General features: G+C 32.7%; 1 protein-coding gene across 8 annotated transcripts in view; it reads left to right on the top strand.

Annotated features, from left to right (window-relative positions):
• The window catches only part of Zmym4 (zinc finger MYM-type containing 4), a 101,854-nt gene that overhangs the window by 46,041 nt on the left and 33,493 nt on the right, over positions 1-22,320 (top strand). For 7 of the 8 annotated variants that reach the window (XR_007352104.1, XM_015485283.2, XM_048815774.1 and 4 more), the window contains 12 exons: positions 6,417-6,501; positions 6,741-6,996; positions 12,502-12,676; positions 12,782-12,994; positions 16,621-16,771; positions 17,110-17,225; positions 17,656-17,931; positions 18,104-18,254; positions 19,044-19,216; positions 20,103-20,253; positions 21,033-21,173; positions 21,493-21,530. Coding sequence is in view for 7 of the 8 variants with exons in the window: in XM_015485283.2 (XP_015340769.2) it covers positions 6,417-6,501; positions 6,741-6,996; positions 12,502-12,676; positions 12,782-12,994; positions 16,621-16,771; positions 17,110-17,225; positions 17,656-17,931; positions 18,104-18,254; positions 19,044-19,216; positions 20,103-20,253; positions 21,033-21,173; positions 21,493-21,530 (1,926 nt within the window). In the remaining variant the exon portion in view is untranslated. Of the gene's footprint in view, positions 1-3,441; positions 3,563-6,416; positions 6,502-6,740; positions 6,997-12,501; positions 12,677-12,781; positions 12,995-16,620; positions 16,772-17,109; positions 17,226-17,655; positions 17,932-18,103; positions 18,255-19,043; positions 19,217-20,102; positions 20,254-21,032; positions 21,174-21,492; positions 21,531-22,320 lie in introns of those variants that run through there. The other variant, XM_048815775.1, reaches the window with a different exon arrangement.

The following is a 22,320-nucleotide window of genomic DNA, read 5'->3' as shown; positions in this document are numbered from 1 at the left end:
TAACCACTGAGTCACATCCCCAACCCATTTTTATTTTTTTGATACAAGGTCTCACTAAGTAGCTCAGAACCTTGCTAAGTGGTTTTGAACTTGGTGTCCTCCTGCCTAAGCTTCCTGAGTCGCTGGGATTACAGGCATGTGCCACCATGACTGGCATATCTTTTCCTATCTTTCTGTTTTATTAGAGGACTTAAGAATGTAGGACTTCTGTGGCAGATAATTTTTTTATTCAGGTCTCCTTGAGCAGAATTTCTCAAATCTCAGCACCATTGGCATTTTGGCCCAGATTCTCTATTAGTAGGGGCTGCCCTATGCATTGCAGAATGTTTACCAGCATCCTTGGCTTCTACTTCTCTCTATATTTGTAACAACTAGAAATGTCTCCAGATATTGCCAAATGTCCCCTGGGGAACAAAATCATGTTCTATTGAGAACCACTGTTCTAGAGTAAATCCATGGAAGAATAGGTGATTATGGAGGTAGGTGATTTGTATTTGTCAGATTGATGCCCAATGAAGCCAGAATTTCATGGTGCCCAAGAGGAGGTATATATGCATTAGGGTAGTGACAATAAAGCTATAGGAGTTGGATTGATATGAGTATGGTTCTAGAAGAAGACAGTAAAAAGAATATGAAATATTGAATAGAAAGTAGAGTGAACATGTTTGTAGATTTTTGGATTAGAGATAAATGTCCTGACACCCAGGGAAAGCTCATGTGATAGTATATGCCTCAGAAGATAACAACTATGGCTGTAGATCTCAACTATGGGTAGATCTCAAATCTTACATGCTCCACAGTGTGGACATGGGAAAGTCATAAGAATTCATAGTTTTGGCAGGACACCAAAGACATCTGTTTCTCTTGTACATGACCCAGTGACATTTCTTTGGGACAAAAAACAGTTTTAGGAAAGACCAAATATAGTGGGGGTAGAGGGCATTCGTGGCTGGAGCATATAAATAGGATGGATGGATAGAAATGCCTATTTTTTACACACTTACTCAAAATTATAAAATGTGCTATAAAATGTTGAACTCGAAGTTTTATCCTGATTATGGGGAAGAATTATCCCAAAGGCTCATCACATGGTTGGATTCTTAAGAATGAAGCAGTAATATGAGTAGGTCTGAGGCATAAGATCCAAAAGCATTCTTTACCCTGACCCCCGTAATAAAGCAGTCCCAGGATGTGAGTAGATAAAGGTAGGTTTTCCTTGAGCAGTCTTCTGTATTGTCAGCCACACTAATCCTGTTGAACCAGACCTCTGATAATTCTTTTGGAATCCCCCAGGGGACTCATGTTCTTTGCTCTTCCTTGTCTTTCCCTCTCCTTCTTCCTCTCTCTTCCCTTCCTGACCCCCTCCTTCTCCCTCTTCATTGTCCTGTTCTTTTAGGTATTTCTCCCCCATGACCCTTAGAAATCTATATTATTTGCTTTTCAGTACTGCATAATGCTTTATTAATCTTATTAATTTCCCATAGACTAAAAAAGGGAATTCCTATGTGTTATTTTCATAGTCTCAAAAATATTACTTTAACCTTCTTATAAATACTGATAGACTTTACAGTTGGTCAACCTTTACTTTTGACTATCATTTACTAATAACTTTTTTCATGATTTAATAAAATCATAGTTTGAGCTCATGACACATTTTCAAAACTTCCCTTGGTTTTCTTTGTGCTTAATTTTATAGTTTTTACTCTCAGTTCACTTCTTAATTCTCCTTTTGGTTTTAATTTCTTCACTTATATATAAATTGCAAAGTTACTGAAATGTGTGTATGTATGTTTAACTTCTACCCGTTTGCTCTTGGTTATTTCTTCAGTTATAAATTTCTGGGTTTGTTAGTCACTTCCTCCTGGTTCTGTTATTGGCATAACTTCATTTGATTTTCCAGTTTCATTTCTTCATTCTAATCCCATTTCATGTTACTATAGTATTTTCTATAGTTTTTTTTTTAAATAAGTACAGATGCTTTTATATGTACTATGGTATTTCATCCACTCAACAACACTCTGGAAGATGGCCAGAGTAAAGGATATTTACCACTTTTGAATGGGGTAGTTCCATTTCTAGAGATTGTTATTTACTGAAGGTCTTATGTCCAGGAAAGAGCCAGAGTGGGGTCATAATCAAAGTCTTGTTTTTGATAGTTTACCAATCTTCCTGTAAGTAAAAGTTGCTTCATTTCTTAAAATGCCAAGAGAAGGTTTTAAAATAGAAATTTTAAGGAGGGCCAGAGACCTCACATTTTCTTTTCCTTTTTTTCCATTGGTTCTGAAAACGAGACACCTATGTGAAAATCATGATTCTTTTCTTCTTTCTCATAAAAATAGATGGAGAGCTTTCTCCAACCCTCTTCCTTTCTTGGTATTAGGGATTTAACTCAGAGATGCTCTTATCACTGAGCTACAGCCACAGGTTTTTTTTTATTTTTAATTTTTTTTCCATTTATTTTTATTTTTAATTTTAAGACACAGTCTCACTAAGTTGCAAGTTGCTAAGGCTTGGCGTCACATACTCAGAATCTTCCTGCCTCAGTCCCCTGAGCTGCTGTGAGTACAGGAATGTGCTATTTTGCCTGATTAGGGAGAACTAATCTATAATCTCTCATTGAAATAAATAAATTAAGATGGGAAAGCAAATTTAACTGATTTTCATGATAGTGATTCACATAGTCTTGGAACGTTTAATACAGTCATTCAGTCATTCAAATCTTAGGACTTTGTTTTAGCCTTAACAATTTAATTTGACTGCAGAAACTGTGTTCTTCATGTCTAAAATACTGTCCTGGGATATTAATATGGATCTTTCTGTGGTAAACAAAGTAAGGGTATTGGTAAATGATTGTGGTCAGACACCTGTGTTTTTTTCCTTTAAAAGCTTTTGGGTCATCAATCAGTTCTCAAATACATTTAACAATTATTTTCTACTCATTCATTTCTTAAAAGTACTCATTGTGGAGGAATACAGATAAACCAGATATTCTGCCTTGAAGATATGGTGTATTCAAATAGAGAACTTAACAAATATACTTATTTTACTATTAGTAATATAAATGGTGTATTCAAACAGAGAACTTAACAAATATACTTATTTTACTATTAGTAATATAAGTATAAGTAAGATAGGCTAGTTGGTTGAAGAATGCATCAGAAGTTTGGAATTGCCATCACAGAGAGCTTGCTGGAGACCACTGATGTGAGCTAATGAGCACTGATTATTTTTGTAGTTTTCTGAGATTTTCCCACTGAAAATTTGTTTTAACATACTATGTAATATAGGAATGTCAGGATGTCAGTATATGAAAAAATTTAATATATACATTTCATCAGCAGCATAAGTAAGAGTATTTGTTATAGTCACTTTCTTAGATGCCAAAAGACATCTCATGTAATTCATTATACATTTCTTATAATAGATACTCTGTTAAAAGACTACAGCTTATTGATGTCAACAGTATTATTTAACTCTTACTGGATTTTTGGCCCAGTAGATGTTAAGGAAATTAGAAGAAAAAGTAATGGAAAAAAGGAGATAAAATGATCATCATTTGCTGGTAAGGATCTTTGTTAGAGAATTAATAGAACTTTTGAAAGTTTAGTGGAGTACCTAGTTGAATTATAGTTATATAAAAGTTAGTAATATTTCTATATATCACTTTTCCAAAGTTAGATGATACAACAAGAAAGATAGGTATTCCCAGCAGCATCTAATATGTACTTATGTCATATGAAAGACAACTTGAATGGAGACACCACTTTTTAAAGAAATGTAAGAGATATTATGTTAGTTATTCTTAAGATGCGTGTTTGATGTAATTCTGAGGGAAATGTAAATGGTTAGGCCCCAGGTTTTGAAGAATAATAGTTGTGCATATATAAACATGTTGCATATATGTTCTATCTTTTTACCTTTTTAAAATTATACTGGGGTGGGGTTTAAACCCAGGTCCTCATGCATGCTACGCATGCACTCTACCACTGAGCTATGTACTTACGTATTCTAAAAAATAGTTGGGGAGGTTGAGAGTGGCAAAATCATGTTAAATGGTTTATCCTACAATTTTGTTTGATTAGAATAGTATGGTATAAGATTAGTTAGGCTGATAATGATACAGCATAGATAGTCCCGAGGTAGACATTATTGTCATGAACTTAATATATTATTATTAATAGCAAGTGGGAAGGAATTCACTAGGTATTTAGGGAAAGAAACAAAGCTAGGGTTGGCAAATTATCAGTGTCTAGCCAAATCCAATCCACCTTGTTTGTGTGTGTTTTTTTTACCCTAACCCACTGCTTTTATAATAAAGTTTTATTGGAATGTTGCCACGGTCATTTTTTTCCATTTTATCTGTGGGTGTTTTTGCTGTACCAAGGCAGAGTTGAGTAGTTGTGACAGAGACCGTATGGCCTGCAAAGTCAAAAATATTTACTATCTGGCCCTTTGCAGATAAAGTTTGCTGACCCCTGGATTAAAGGACTGTATAATAAACAATGAAACCACTTTCTTATTATTTTATTATGGAAGTAAAACTTTGTAAGAGATAGAAGAAATCACAAAGGTAAAGATTGTTAGATTTTTGGCATAAAAATGGAAACCTCAAACATAAAATTTTAATTCAAAGTACATATTGAGGGAATATTGACAAGATGCTACAGAAGGTTAATTCTGTAAATTATAATGTACCTTGTAAATGAACACTAAAAATAATTGCAAATTGAAACAATGGGAAAATACTCTTTGAATTGGCTTTTTTTTAAATTAATAGCTGGAATAAATATAATTAAGATCAGCTTAGAGCTGGGCATGGTGGCGCATGTCTGTAATCCCAGTGACTCGGGAGGCTGAGACAGGAGAATCGCAAGTTCAAGACCAGCCTCAGTAACTCAGCGAGGCCCCAAGCAATTTGGTGAGACCCTGTCTCAAAAATAAAAAGGACTGGGGATGTAGCTCAGTGGTAAAGTACCCCTGGGTTCAATCACCAGTATCAAAAAAAAAAAAAAAAAAAAAAAAGATTAGTTTTGTTGGGGAAACAATCTGTCACTGAGTATCAAAAGCCTTTATTATGTACCTTTTTATCTAGTAATTCCATTTTTAGAATCAAGTTACGGGTATTCACAAAAGATACTAATCATTGAATTATTGATTGTATTAAATGTGTGGAAACATTCATTAAATGAACCAACATTGGGTTATATAATCTCAATACCATGCAGGGCCATATTGGAGCCTGAGGCAAAAGGAAAAAAGTTGATGTCTTTATTTAAAAATTTGCTATTTTGTTCATCAAAGATTTTTGCATAAATTTTGGTTTTTCAAAATACTACATTAAAATACTATCTAAATTGCTGAACATTTTGGTGCCTTTAATTTTGTGCCTGAGGCATGTGTACCCACTGTACTTGTGTCATGTCCCTGTGTAATCTTATGTCTGTTAAAGTAGTATGTTTTGATATTTCTCAAACTTTAATAACGTACTGACACCCTCCTTACCACACACACACACACACACACACAGGGAGTATGTCTGAGATACCCCAGAATTCCAATAATAAGGGATCTTTGCAGTAATTTGAACTTCAATGTGATAAACAATATCTTAAAAGTTCAGTCTGACACTTAATGGTATCATGATGCAACAATATAATTATAAAAGCAAACAACAGTACTCAGTTGTATTAGACTTCATTTAAGTGATGGTTATTCATGACTTAAAATGTTGATATGCATATAAAAATCATTTAAATAACAATTTAAAAAATGTTACTTTAGAATTCTCAGACTGCCTTAACCACAGGGTTTCTTGGACTTCAGTCTTGGAAACATTGGTATTTAACCATTAGGAGTCATTTGGAGTATTGTGCAATAATATGTAAAAATTCAAATGATTGAAATTCATGTGAATAAATCATCAGTTTTTAAGAATAGTTTATTTAGAATAATCACAACTGTGTAAAGAAAGAAAACCTTTGAATAGTGGAGGGGAAAAGACTGGAAAGAAATATACCGAAAGAACAACAGTGGGTTCTTTTGGGGTGATAGAAATATGATTAGATTTTTTTCTTATTTCTACTTTTCTAAATTTTCTATAGAGAATGTGTATTACTTTTATAATAAACTATAACTTAAAATACTGTAATACTAAACAGTTTCAAAATTAATTTATAAATATCTAGTACCACGGGCTCATTAGGTAGCTAACTTTCATTTTTCCCGTTTATTCTCCCAGTATATACAAAACCTTATTAGTTTGCTTACTGTTTTGTATTTTATTATTTCTTATTAATGTTAATATAAATATTTTCCACTGATATAGCAACATTAAAATGTCTTGAATGTCTGGATTTCTTTAGGCATTTATTGTTTTCTCAATGTTTATTTATTTATTATTTTTTTCCTTTTTAAAGGAGTATAGTCATGGCCAACAGCAAAAAACTCAAGAGGGGGAACTGAAAATTAGTGCTGTGTTTTCAGTCAGTGGCAGTCCTCTTGGTAAGAAACAAAACTGAATAAATGAATTATATTTATTCTGACCAACATGAATGAGAGGAAGTTTCTACTTGTGTTATTAATAAGACAGTTCTCTCTGCTCATTTAGAATGCCTTTAAATTATTTCTTGTATCATTATTGTTGGGTTTTAAGACTTATTCTAGAAAAGTAAGAAAGAATGGATACTTGAAATGCTTGGTAAAAAGTAAAACATTTTTTTTCTTTCAATTTTTTTCTGAAGCTCCACAGTTGACTACTGGCTTTCAGCCTTCACTGGCATCATCTGGCATGAATAAAATGCTTCCTTCAGTTCCAGCCACAGCTGTTCGAGTTTCCTGTTCTGGTTGTAAAAAAATCCTCCAGAAAGGGCAAACTGCTTATCAGAGGAAAGGATCTACTCAGCTTTTCTGCTCCACACTGTGCCTCACTGGATACACAGTTCCACCTGCACGCCCACCGCCTCCTCTCACCAAGAAAACTTGTTCAAGTTGCTCAAAGTATAGCAGAATTCTAAATTATCTTCTTTCTTGTCTTTTAGCATACTTTAGTCTTAGCCTGTATGTTATGTTTAATTTTCAATGTTTCTGTGTTTTATTAGAAGTACCACACATTTTAGTGCCAACATGTTGCTGCTATAAGTCTTTCTGGGTGCTAGGTGCTCAGCTTTCTTTTAGCTTTAAATAATGTGACTTTTATGTTTTAAGAAATCAGCCTTTCATACTTGTCAGCTGAGATACTTTATATAACAAAAAATATGCATTTAAGAGTATTGTTGTACCACAACATTTTATCTTGTAGCTGTAGATAATAGTACAAAAATATTAAAAGTTATATTTCATATTCTACTATATAATTGGAATTTATTTACTGTTTTTTTTTCCTTAACTTTAAATGGCTTCCAGTGTATATATTTTTATCTTCTTAGTACCTCTGAACTATCCCAGAAAGTCCATTGCAGTGTTTAAAAACAAAAAAGAAATATGACCCCATGACCTTAGCAAGGTCAAATTGGTATATTTGAGAAATACTAAGGCTACCCTAATATAGTTTGTGAGGTGATTGTTAGAAACATTTTTAATGATTATGTTACAAAAAGAGGAGTAATACTTTTTTTTTGTCTTGAAACATTGGCTTCTGTTTAAACCATAATTTATTAATACTTTATTAGTGTTTATAGATACATGATGGCATCTGTTCTGTGCCTAGAAAGGGGAAAAGATAGACCTTTTGTGCTTTAGTTAGATAAGAGACTTAAATTTTAATATGGTTATTAGATTTTTGCCAGAATCTAGTTATATGTACATCCTTTTATGCTTCATTTCTTTTAAACAACCTGAAACAATTTTGTTTATATTTGGGCAGTAAAATAGCTGTTTAAGTATATACTATAATTCAGATATCCAGGTATAGATTAACAACAAAAACAAACTCTGCAACTTTTTGTTCTGGAATTATCTCTTTTAAGGTAATACAGGTCGAGCATCCCTAATCCAGAAATCTGAGTCTGATATGATCCAAAAATCCAAAACTTTTTGACCACTGACATGGTACTGAAAAAGTTTTGGATTTTGGAATAGTTCAGATTTTTGGATTAGAGATGCTTGACCAGTAAATTCTATGCAAATATTTCAAAATCTGAAAAGTCTTGAAATCTGAAATATTTTTGGTCTCAGCATTTCAGACATTAAAGGGACATTAAAACATGAAACACGGGGCTGGGGCTGTAGCTTAGTGGTAGAGCACTTGCCTAGCATGCATGAGGCACTGGGTTCAATCCTTAGCACCACATAAACATAAACAAATACAATAAAGGTATTCTTTCCGTCTATAACTACAAAAAAAGAAAAAGAAAAACCTGAAATGCATTCTTTTTCATGTTTCAGTTGCATCAAATTTTTATTTCCTGGGAGTATATCAATTTTTATTTAAAAATGAAATTTGATTAAATAATAAGATTGGTGTTTTTGTGTGTTCCTTTGTATTGGTGTTCTAATATAAAGGAAAAAAACATGAGCCCCAAAGATAGGAACTTGCCTGTTGTGTCCACTGCTAGATAGCCAGCATATTAGATGCTTAATAAATATTTATTGAATAATTTAATGATCCTAACTTTTGGAAGGGAAAAGCTATTCTTATAGCTATAGCTTATGTGACATAACTATTAAATGATTTCTATATAATAACTTTGGCAAGTTTAACAAGAACAGACCTCTTTATACTTTTGTTTGTGATATAAGAGATGATTTTAAAAATGAGTATTTAAGTGTATGTCTGTAATTTCTGTATTCCACTGTAGTATCAGATCCTAAGATTCAGTCAAAAAAAATTGAAAATTATAATTTTTATAGATTTTTTTCCCTGTTTCCTATTTTGCCATGTAATAATTTGATGTGATAACTTCCTGTTCGACATCTTTTTCTTATAGAGGTCAGGAGTTTAAAATTTCAGTGATAGTTCCCCTTTTATAATAGATACCTCTTTTAAAGACATCAGTTATTTTCAAAGTGACCATAGAAAACTCAATATTTAAAAATGTGTGCCCATTTTCTTATATATTTATATTTTATTTATACAATATATGTAATAGTCTTGCTTCTATCTATGTTATATTCATGTAAATTCATCATGTCACTTTGGCCTCTGTTGTTTTTCATAGCTTTGTTTGGAGATGGTTAATTTTTACCTACTTAGTCATCTTGTTTATATCTTAACATTGATCTTAACAGATTCAGTTTCTCTTTGAGGTTGTGTTTCACCTGTCATGTTTGGTTTTATTCATATGCAGAGATTCTCCATTTTTTAAGCCTGTTATTACTGACTCTTAACTCTTCTACTTCCTCATTCATTTATTCTTTTAGCCTTTTTTTTTTTATCCCTTACTCTTTATCTCTGCCCCACTTTCTGTTCTTTCGTGTACTGCTTACCTGCGTATCTCCTTGGCTATTTTTTTTTTTTTAATTTTCTGTATTAACTCACTTTTCCCCTTTCTTCTACCTTTTTCTCTTATTATGACCTCAACCACTGATCAATCTTATTTTTCCTTGCACTCCATTTTACTTTTTGACTACTCTTTCATCTCTATTCACCACTTTTCCTTTCTTTCTCTCCCCCCCTTATTACACATTCATTACTACAGTTTGATATAGTGTGGTTTATGTGATTATATAATTGCCCAATTGGTTGTACCTTAAATATGAGGAAATTTAAATTCAAAGAAGCTAAAAGATTCATGTAGTGTCATGGAGCTTTAGGTTTGGCATATGCATTTTTTCCCATATTGTCAAACAGGTTTAATTTGTAAAGTAATTACAGTAGGAAGAATTTCACTTTTTTTTTCAATATTTATTTTTTACTTGTAGTTGGACACACATAGTACCTTTATTTTACTTATTTATCTTTATGTGGTGCTGAGGATCGAGCCCAGGATCTGGCACGTGCGAGGCGAGTGCTGTACTGCCGAGCCACAACCCCAGCCCAGAATTTCACTTTTAAGTATTAAGAAATAGAAATGATTTTTTTCCTCCTAAAAGCTACTGCTATTTTTTTAGATCAGCAGCACTTAGGTTAAAAGAAACTCATGGGGCTGGTGTTGACTCAGGGGTAGAGTGCTTGCCTCGCATGTATGAGGCGCTGGGTTTGATCCTCAGCACCACATACAAACAAAATACGTATATATTTAAAAATACAACTAAAAATATGTATATATTTTAAAAAACTTATTAGCTGTTCATCACAGTAGTAGTTTTGTTTGTTTGGGGGGACTAGGGATTGAATTTTTGCAGGGGCACTCACCCGCTGAGCCACATCCCCAGCCATATTTTATATTTTATTTAGAAACAGGGTCTCACTGAGTTGCTTAGCACCTTGCCATTGCTGAGGTTGGCTTTGAATTCGAGATCATCCTGTCTGAGCCACCTGAGCTACTGGGATTACAGGCGTGCAACACAGCACTCTACTTGTTTGTTGCTTGCTTCTTATTTTTTTGTTAAGTATCTCTCTTAGCCTCTTGAATTTACCTAAATTCTCAATATATTTTGGTCAATCATCATATGATTTTTAGGTTTCTTTTAGTAAGAAGAAATAAACTATTTATTTTAAAATGCTATTTAAATCCTATATTAAAAAAGTAATTTAGAGGATAATTCTGTTAGATCAGATTCTTGATATAATGATATTCAAAGAAGTTACCATTTTTGGGTTGTCTGTACCGTTTCTGAATTTTCACCAACTAGAATGAGATTGCTGCTTCTCATTCTGGTGTGTGATATCATCTACTACATAAAACATAGTTAAATTATGTTCTAAGTCTATTGAACCAGGGAGACATCTATTTTTAGGTACTTCCATATACTTGATGCATGTTGCACTTAACCTTCATCTCTTTAACCTTCTAGAAAAAGTTTCTGTTTAAGAGCTAAGTTTCTCAGCTAATATGTCACCTTCTTTTGGGAGGCCTTTAATATCAAGTTTGGTCCAATCTAAAATAATTATTTCTTCATTTATATTTCTGTTGTACATTATACCTATTTCAAAATTAATCATAATATTACAAATTTTAAGAATGCATCAGTAACAGTCTTTTATAAATTTGATGTCTTTGCTGGGCTCAGTAGTGCATGTCTGTAATCCCAGCAGTCTGAGAGACTGTGGCAGGAGGATTGCAAGTTCAAAGCCAGCCTCAGCAATTTAGCCAGGCTCTAGGCAATCTAGTGAGATCTTGTCTCAAAATAAAAAGGGGTGGGTACGTGGCTCTGTTGTTAAACATCCCTTGGTTCAGTCCCTGGTAGCTAAATAAATGAATTAATTAAATAAATGAGTAAATAAATGAATAGATAGTTTGTCACAATAACTGTGAGCTAGCACATGTATGGACCATGTCTTCATTCTGGGCTTAGCTAATTTCTGGCTCAATATATCAGTTCAGTAAAATACTCCTCTGTGAAATACACTAAAATATAATTAAAGGCAAAAAAAAAAAGAAACGAAAACTCTACTTATCTACTAAGTATGGAAGAAAGACACAAAATATGGAGTTATGTAGAATAGTACAGGGTTAACTATTTCTTATGGTAATTTTCCTTTATGTTTACTGTGCTCTTTCATTAAAACAGAAATAATAATTATTTTCCTAAAAAAGTGTCCTGCTAGTGTAGTCTGCTAAAGATGCAGAACTGGGTATAATAGTTTATTTTTTCGGTGTATGCTCATGAGAGAGACTGTTTACAAAATTTCACCAACTTGAGTAAGAATTATTAAATGTTTTACAGTTAAACTGGTAAATTATTGTAGGAAGACTTTGGTGGTAGAATTAGGGTTGGAGTGATAGGGAGCCTTCCTTATTCATTAGGGTTTATAGTCTATTGCTTTTTGCTATTGATGCTTACGAATCAGATTGTTGTTGAGGAAATACTAGATTTTTTAAATCCATGTTGGAATACATATTGTGTAATTTAAAATGTTTATTTGCTTTTTTGTAAATTTATTTTTTCAGTCGTAGGTAGACATAATACCTTTATTTTATTTTTATGTGGTGCTGAGGATCGCACCCACGGTGCCTCATGTGTGCCAGGCGAGCACTCTACCACTGAGCCATAGCTTCAGCCCCTTTTATTTGCTTAAAAAAAAAAAATTGTTTTGAAGAATTTCAAATGCAATATTATTTTTAAAGAATATTTTGAAAATACAGATGATTCTGAAGAAGAAAATGAAAATCTATAATCCTACTTCTAGAAATAGTGAATGCTAATCATTCAGTGTATTTCTTTTTAATCTTTGAAACATTATACTAATACTCAACAACAATTCTGTGAAGTACATGGTTATTCTGTTTTATTGAAAAGAATGTAAGGATCAGAACAATTTATAAGTTTATTCAAAATATAAATTCCAGTGCCTTTTCCCTTCACTATAATTGCCTCTGTTTTATTTGTTTACTTTAATTCACAAAAAGAAAAAAGTAAGAATTATATTGTGGCTTATTTTGTCTTTGTTATCATTTCTAGAGATATTTTAAATCCAAAGGATGTGATCAGTGCACAGTTTGAAAATACCACCACCAGTAAAGATTTTTGCAGTCAGTCATGTTTGTCAACATATGAACTGAAAAAAAAACCTATTGTTACCATTAATACAAATAGCATTTCAACTAAATGCAGCATGTGTCAAAAGAATGCAGTTGTAAGTTACCTTTTAAATTTATTGGGGGAATGAGTTTAATGCTTGCTTAAAGAACAACTTTTGATGGTCTCTACTTGTTTTGTTTGTATGTTTTTCAATTCCTAGATTCGACATGAAGTGAATTATCAGAATGTGGTACACAAACTTTGCAGTGATGCGTGTTTCTCTAAGTTTAGATCTGCTAACAACCTCACTATGAACTGTTGTGAGAACTGTGGGGGTTACTGTTACAGTGGCTCTGGACAGTGCCACATGCTTCAGATAGAAGGACAGTCTAAGAAGTTTTGTAGTTCAGCATGTATCACAGCATACAAACAGGTACTTTTCCATATTTAATCCTGATGTCTTTGTTCATTTCAAGGGAATACAAATTTTTGGTAGAAATTATTTATGAAATACTGAAAATATTAAAAGTTTTTTAAAAATTTTATGGTTTTGTTGAATGAATGTGTGTTAAAAATCCTGTAATAAGAATTTTTGTTCATGCATTTGGTGTAGGTGTTTTTAGAGTATGGGTTTTTATTTCAGATGTTATTCATATTTTTGAACAATATTGTTTAAATGCAGAAAAGCATGAAGAAGAAATACAGTTTATCTTCCAGAGCTATTCAGTCCTGTCCTTTTGGTGTGTAGGATCATAATCTTTGAAATACATTTTGATTTGCATGTATACTTTTTAATTTGACAAGAAAGGGTCAAGTTACATTTTTTGAAATTGGAGCCATATAATTAAAATTGCAACAGAAATTCAAAGTCTTAATTGCTAAAGGGATTTTTACTTCATGAAATAGGAAAGAATAAATGGATATATGTATTTTGTGAATTGATAAGGTTTGCAGATAAACTGCATAAACTCTACATGACAGATGTCTTTGATGCAGTTTTGTGTGTATTAGATTTACATTTTGTTAGTAATATTTTTTGATCAAATACTAATTTTAAAATTGGTAAACCTAAGCTGGGCCTGGGTGGCTCATGCTTGGAATCTCAATGGCTCAGTTGGGTGAGACAGGAGGATCTCAAGTTCAAAGCCAGCCTCAGTAACAGTGAGGCACTAAGGAACTCAAGTGAGACCCTGTCTCTAAAGAAAATACAAAATATGCTGGGGATGTGGCTCAGTGGTTGAGTGCCCCTGAGTTCAATCCCCAGTACTCAAAAAAAGAAAAATAAAAAAAAAAATTGGTAAACCTAGCTGAGTACAGTGGCTTACGCTTGTAATCTCAGCAGCCTTGGAGGCTGAGGCAGGAGGATTGCAAGTTCAAAGCCTCATCAATTTAGTGAGGCCCTAAGCAATTTAGCAAGACCCTGTGTCAGATAAAACATAAAAAGTGCTAGGGATGCTTCTGGGTTTAATACCTGGTACTTCAGCTTTAAAAAAATAAACAAACAAAAAGTAAACTAAAAGAATAGTTAATTGCTTTTTATTTTTAATTAAATATTCAGTTAATCTTTATTTTTGTGGTACTGGGTATTGAACAGAGGGCCTCAAGCATAACAGATAAATACTTTACCACTGTGCTACATCAACAGGTCATTTACTAATTTTTTTTTAAGATAATGATTTTTTGTTGTTGTTACACAACCCACAAAAATTGGTGAATTTAATAGTGTCTGGGAATTTCCTATAAAAACTACTGTGATTTTGCAATTTTACTTGTAAAAGACAATTTTCAGTTTATTTCTTGTTAATGTACAGCACATTGAAAGGGCTTAGCTTCATTACTACTTTCTCTTTTCCTTATTAAAAAGGCTTTTTATTTTCTTGATATTGTATCAGATACTATTATTGGGCTCAGTTCCCTGAAAGATGGTTCATATTCCACAAGAGAAGGAAAAAATAGGATGAAATACCTTAACTTTTCATTTATTCATGACTTAAAAAATAAAAGGATGTTTATTTTATATTTTTGTAGTGCTGGGGATTGAACCTACGGCCTCACATATAGCTAGGAAAGTGTTCTACCACTAATCTACATCCAGGCCTTACTAATTAATTTTAATTCAGTCAATACCTATTCAGCTTCTCACATATTTTAGTGTATATACTGTGGTAGGGAAAAATTGGAATTTAGTATTAAAGCAGATCTAGATTTTATTCCCATGCCTTGTGTTCATATGCAATTTTACTTTGTGGAAAACAGTTAAACTACTTGAATCCCACTTTTACTGTGTTTTAATGGCTGTGGTATGTACCATATGGCTATGATACCACCTGTGTCACAGAGATGTCGTTGGGATTATATAAAGAAAGAATAATGAGAACCTAGTATAGAACCTGTCACATTGTTGATGGCTATTTTTGTTACTTTCTTTCTTAACTGTAATTCTTGAGTACATTATTGAAAATGCAATTCTTATTTTGAGGGACAGCATGTCTCCTGACATGTACATGAGTAAATACATATGGGATATGTGGATATGTTATGGGGTAGGGTGGGTTATAAAGAAAACATAGTCATCGATATTCAGTAGGACAAGATGTGTCGACAAAAGCTTCACAGAAAATAACTCTTGACATAAGCCTTATTTAAGTTTGTAGTCATAAATGGGGAAAGGAAGGTTTTAAGATTTAGAAGACATTGCAGAATTCAGGCATACCTTTCTTTTCATGTTTCTATTTTAATATCAATGCTCAAAAATGCATTCCTCCTTCTTTTTTTTTTGATACCAGGGATTAAATCCAGGGGTGCTTAACCACAGAGCCACATCCCCAGCTTTTATTTAGAGACATGGTCTCACTGAGTTGCTTAGGGTCTTGCTAAATTGCTGAGACTGGCTTTGAAATCCTCCTCCCTCAGCCTCCTGAGCTTCTGGGATTACAGACATTCGTTTTGTCACTGCACCCAGAAATGTATTCTTATTTAATTTTTAGTTGTATATAGATACATACACTTATCCATCCATCCATCTATTTATTTATTTGCTTGCTTACTTTTTGTTGTGCTGAGGATCGAACCCAGTGCCCCACATGTGCCAGGCAAACTTTACTACTGAGCTACAACCCAGCCCCAGGATACGTTTTTTTTTTTTTTTTTTTTTTAAATTAGTTACACATGACAATACAATGATCTTGACATATCATACATTTGAATCAGATGGGGTATAATTTCTCATTTTTCTGAGTGTACAGGTTGCAGAATCACATTGGTCATGCAGTCACGTATATACACACAGCAATAATAATGTCTGTTTTATTCTGCTGTCCTTCCTTTCCCCCCAGGAAATGTATTCTTTAAGAGGGAAGAGAGGTCTTAAAATCTCCTGCTTGGTCCTGCTTATGTTGTTCGGAGAGTGTGACATGTTAATAGCATTTAACATTATTTGCTGTTGAATTCCTAATTGAGATCATAAGATGACAGACTGTTCGTTGTTTATATTTGGACACTTGTGATGTGCAAAATCTCCCGTTTTACTGCTTATGATGTACATTGTTATTTTGGTGGTAGAATATTCGAACTTTTAATAAGTTCATTAGTTTTCTTAAATTTACACTTTTTTGCTACGTATGACACCTTTGGGGGAAAGTTCTTCAAATTTTTAGGATAGTATAGCATAGGAGCATGAGCTCATTGGTATGTGATTATTTATTGTTTTTAAAAACAGCCGATTAATAGATACGGAAATTAATTGTTAGGATATAACTAGTATTGTTTTCCAGTGAAATAGAATAGAATGGAAAATATCAGAGTACATCATATATTTTGATATATATTGCTCTATGAAACTTTAGTTTTATGTACATACATAGATACATAATACACAAATGCAAAATCTCAGAAGTATGCGTGACTTGTTTTGTAAAACTTCTTACTGAGGATTGTAATAGTGGAAGCTTAAAAACCACTGACTTAAAGTATTTCAACAGTATTAAGTATAAACAGTTCAAAGAATTGTGCTTTTACTAGGAATTTGGTAAAAAGAATGTTGTTTTATTCTCTTAATAGAAATCAGCCAAAATTACACCATGTGCGCTTTGCAAATCATTGAGATCCTCAGCAGAAATGATTGAAAATACCAATAGCTTGGGGAAGACAGAGCTTTTCTGTTCTGTTAATTGCTTATCTGCTTACAGAGTTAAAATGGTTACTTCTGCAGGTAATACTGCTTTCATAAACTATAGAATGTAATAGTTGAAAATTATACTTAATTTGCTTTTAGTACAGTGTTTTGTTGATTTTTTTAAGGCAAATTTAAGATATTTCAGGTTTGTCCACACCTTATTTATTCCAGCATTCATTTATATTGTAGTTTCAGTGTAGACTGTGATATAAAAAGATTTTACTGTTAGACATTAGTTTCTGTCTTGATGTGACATGAGTTTAGTCAGTTCCTGTAACTTAACCTGGCCCTTAAATTTCTGTTTATTGTATAGCACTTATTTAATTTCTCATAGATTTGTATAATTTACTCAGTTTTTATTTTGATTTGCTAAGGTGTACAAGTTCAGTGTAACAGTTGTAAAACCTCAGCAATCCCTCAGTATCACCTAGCCATGTCAGATGGAAGTATACGCAACTTCTGCAGCTACAGTTGTGTGGTAGCTTTCCAGGTATGGCTTCAGGAATCTTCTTCTTCATCAGTCAGTGAGTCACCTACTGAAGTAATATAAACTTATTGTTTTGCTAGTGTCTGGATTCCCTAATTTCTGTCTCAGTCCTATAAACTTAGATTTGTAATTCATTTCTATATTTGAGGCATGTTATTAAACCACTTTCTATAAAATTAAGTGGCATCATTATCACCATATTATGTATTGAGAGAGTATTATTTTTTTAACATTATTAGTTAAATTATTTTATTTTTGGAAATAAGTGAATTTTCTCCATTCAATTTATAAGCTGTTCCGAGGCAGAGTATTTTGCCATTCACTGATGGGTCTTACATGCCTAAAACTGCTTGGCACACGTAGGTTCACAGTTCTTGCTTTTGTGAATAAATGGTTTAAGTTGATCTTTATTTATTTATTTATTTATTTTCAGAATTTGTTCAACAAACCAACTGGAATGAATTCTTCAGTAGTGCCCTTGTCTCAGGGCCAAGTAATTGTAAGCATCCCCACAGGTTCAACAGTGTCAGCAGGAGGCAGTAACACCTCTGCTGTTTCTCCCACCTCCATCAGTAGCTCTGCTGCTGCTGGTCTCCAGCGTCTTGCTGCCCAATCCCAGCATGTTGGGTTTGCCCGGAGTGTTGTGAAACTCAGGTGTCAACACTGTAATCGTCTTTTTGCCACAAAACCAGAGCTTCTTGACTATAAGGTAAAGTATAGGTTCATGTCAAGGGTTTGAGTATAGATGGGTCTGTCTGTAAAATTATTTAAAGTTTTTCATCTCTCAGTCTTATACCAGTTGTTTTGAAAGTAAGAGGAATAAGGATTTCCATAGAGGAAACCAAATGCTTAATTAGTACTTAATAATTATTTCTTTGCAGGGTAAAATGTTTCAGTTCTGTGGCAAGAATTGTTCTGACGAATATAAGAAAATAAATAATGTTATGGCAATGTGTGAATATTGTAAAATTGAGAAAATTGTGAAGGAGACTGTGCGATTCTCAGGTGCTGACAAGTCATTCTGTAGTGAAGGTAAAGGCAGAAGATAATCTTACCTACTGCACATGTTGGTTGTTTTAAAAGTAGTTGGTGATTTAAGGTATTACTATGTAAATTTGGCTGTTTTATCTTCTCTTTATTTCCAAAGCCTTTTTGATTGGTTGGCACATAGTTCACTCTTTTTAAATCTAGTCTTTCATATTATATGGGTAATACAACAAAGTCAGAAGTCTTATATAATGCAGAAGATGGTGATTTGAAAACATTTTACATTATTAGATTGGTGAGGAACTAAAATATATTGTAGTTCTTATACTAATTTCTAAATAGAAATCCTTAAATTTTAGTAGCATCCTAGTTTATACTTTGTTTTAAACAGCCACTGTTTTTGAATATAAGTGGTCTGAATATGCAAATTACTACAAAGTAGATTTTTTTTCATTTTTTAGATGACTCTTTTGTTTGACCCTAAAATTTCACAGGATTATCATTTTTAGACCCATGGCTTTCAAATCTTTTGGTCACAGCACAAAAGAATTACATCTTACATTGTGACCTAGTGTATTTTCACATACCCAAATAAAAATAATTTCATGAAATAAAACTTCATATATGGGATGCCATGTAATGTTTTCAATCCTGTCCTCTATCTTCTTTCACTAAAAAAAAAAAAAATGCTAGTTTTTATCCTCTTAATTGATCTCTTGATGTGCTAATAGGTCAGGACCCAAGTGAGAGAACTTTGTTCTAGGGAAATTAATTTAAAGATGTAGATAATTAATATTTCTCCAGAATGTTAACTTTATCTTTCCTAATTTTTAGGTTGCAAACTGCTTTACAAACATGACTTGGGAAAACGCTGGGGAAGTCATTGTAAAATGTGCAGTTATTGTTTACAGACATCTCCCAAATTAGTACAGAATAATTTGGGAGGAAAGGTGGAAGATTTTTGTTGTGAAGAATGCATGTCCAAATATACAGTTTTATTCTATCAGGTAATCTATAATTCACATTACCAGGTTTTTGGAGTTTTAGTTTGAATCATTCTCTTTTCAAATTTTATGTAGAATGAAGAATAACTTAATGATTTAAAACTCTTTAAGATTAGGGAAGACTTTAATGTCATTGAATTTTATCCCTTTTCATTTTTAATTTTTGTAGAAGTCACATCAGTCATAAGACATAAACCTATTTAAAATTATAATTTTATTATTTATTTATAAATATTTTTTAGTTGTAGAGGGACACAATACTTTTATTTATTTATTTTTATGTGGTGCTGAGGATTGAACCCAGTGCCTCACATGTGCCAGGAAAGCACTCAAGCACTGAGTCACAACCCCAGACCTAATTTTTATTACTTAAATAAAATAAATTTTCATTTTGAAGTCAGAGGAAGATATTCCTTATTTAAATTTAAACTTCTCTTTGTTTTTTATTTATTTATTTTTTTTTGATACTGGGAATTGAACCCATGCGCACTTAACCACTGAGCCACATCCCTAGCCCTTTTTAATATTTTATTTAGAGACAGGGTCTCACTGAGTTGTTTAGGGTTCCCGCTGAGTTGCTGAAGCTGGTTTTGAATTCGGGATCCTCCTACCTCAGCCTGTCAAGCTGCTGTAATTACAGGCAAGCACCATCATGCCCACTTTGTTTTTATAACTGCTACTTTGGGGGGAGGCTCTTTACAATATGGCTTTTTAATTAAAAATTAAAATCATTAATAAAATAAGTAAATATTTACCATTTTAGAACAGTCTTTAGTTTCATGATTTATATTCTAAGTTAATATCCTCACTTATTATATGTGTGATGTTTTTATTCTGTCAGACCTCAGATAGTTTGTTTCTTCATTATTATCTTTTATTTTGGTTTCAGATGGCCAAATGTGATGGTTGTAAACGACAGGGTAAACTCAGTGAGTCCTTAAAATGGCGAGGGGAAATAAAACATTTTTGTAACCTGCTTTGTATCTTGATGTTCTGCAATCAGCAAAGTGTATGTGACCCACCTTCACAAAACAATTCAGGTAATAAGTGGAGTCTTTGGTCAGTGCCAAGAACTACATTTCTTCTACAAATTTCATTGTAGTCAAATAAATGTTGCTTTATAAAAAACATTTACATCCTATTTTGTTAAACATTTCAAATTAAAGCCAGGCAAATGAGGTTTTTTTCTTTTTTTTTTTTTAATTAAAAAAGCATTTCTCAGTATATCAGATTAATCAAACTCTACAAGTATTTACGTTTATGGGAAAGGATGACAGTTAAGTTTTTTGTAAATACACTTTGATTCCTTAAAAAAAGATTTGAGACTATTTATAACAAAAGACATAAAGCCTAAATCACATGCCTTTTAAATATACCACAAACTACTATTTAAGCCATTTAATCTCAGAAACTTTGTGGTTTAAAAACACAAAACTAATTCCATCCTGAAAGATAGTTTAATTTGTATAGTACCTTTATAAGTAAAAAGAAGTATAAAAGGCTATTATATAAACTGAAGAAATCCTTCAAATGTTAAATGTCCATTAAATCTACCCTGTGATTTTCAGTGCTTTTGGGATTTTTATTGTTGGTTTTTAAGTGTGAGTATTTGGTGCTTTTTTATAAAGCAATATGGAACACTTTCAGGTTTCATTATTTAAAAACTAGAAATCCAAAACCCTGTTAATCCTGAAGAGACGCTGCTCCAACAGAAATTATTCAAACCTAAAAGAAAGCACTGCTTAACCTCTTTGAGATGCTGGTTTCTATGTGAGAACATATAAATTACATGAGGTTTCTCTATTTTTATTTTAACCAGCAAGTATTTCCATGGTTCAAGCTGCTTCTGCAGGGCCCCCATCTCTCAGAAAAGATTCAACTCCAGTTATAGCTAACGTGGTGTCATTGGCAAGTGCTCCTGCTGCTCAACCCACAGTGAATTCTAACAGTGTCTTACAAGGTATGGCTGGATTTGAAAGGATTTATGTTGCCTTTTTGAGTTAAATACAGTGATTCTCTACCTTTCTCTTATGTGATCATTTTCGTATGTTTGACACATTCATATTAGGAATAATGGCTCACTATGAGTAGGCCACTGAAAAGTATTTCCATGTCTCTCATCCTATGCTTACTTTAGAACTGCTAGTTTCTTCCACTGAATTGAATGAAGATAAACATGCTCTTAGTTTGAGACTTGGTGCTTATAGACAGATAATCAGCTTTTAAAACTAATATTTAATTGTAAGAGATCCTAAATTTATGTTTTCATTTATATCAAGGTGCAGTTCCAACGGTAACCGCAAAAATCATTGGAGATGTAAGTTTTCAAAAAATTTTTGTTGGTATTGTCACTGTATTTATTTTCTGTTCTTATGCAATACAGAACAATACAATCTAATTTACCCTCATTTAATAAATAAATTTCATTTCTTTTAATCTTTGTTTAGGAATAGGATTTCCTGGCTATTTAACTGGGTCTTTTGTATAATTTCTTTGAATGCTCGATACAATTATGCTGTTGATGAAATTTTTTTTTTTAATTGTACAAGAGTTAAATTTGGGCTGGGGATGTGGCTCAAGCGGTAGCGCGCTCGCCTGGCATGCGTGCGGCCCAGGTTCGATCCTCAGCACCACATACAAACAAAGATGTTGTGTCTGCCGATAACTAAAAATAAATAAATAAATATTAAAATTCTCTCTCTCTCTCTCTCCCCCTCCCTGTCTCACTTCCTTTAAAAAAAAAAAAAAAAGAGTTAAATTTTACAGAATTTAGGCATTTTAGGGCTGGGGTTGTGGCTCAGTGGTAGAGCGTTCGCCTTGCACACAGGAGGCCCTGAGTTTGATCCTCAGCACCACATAAAAATAAATAAATGAAATAAAGGTATTATGTCCAACTATAACTAAAAAAAAATATATATTAAAAAAAAAAAGAATTTAAGCATTTTATTTTTTAGACTTTCAGATGATGTGTAACATACTTAGATTGTCAATAAAATATTTTTAAAACGTAGCTTATTCTCCACCCTATCCCATGAAGATTATACTGTAAATAACCATACATGTTTTTAAACTAATTAATATTTTCTACTATATCCCTTAAAAGAAGA

This window comes from Marmota marmota, unplaced genomic scaffold, assembly GCF_001458135.2.
Source record: "Marmota marmota marmota unplaced genomic scaffold, marMar, whole genome shotgun sequence".
NCBI classification, from domain to species: domain Eukaryota; kingdom Metazoa; phylum Chordata; class Mammalia; order Rodentia; family Sciuridae; genus Marmota; species Marmota marmota.
Note: the sequence above shows the minus strand (reverse complement) of the source record. Positions and strands in the feature narration are given on the sequence as shown.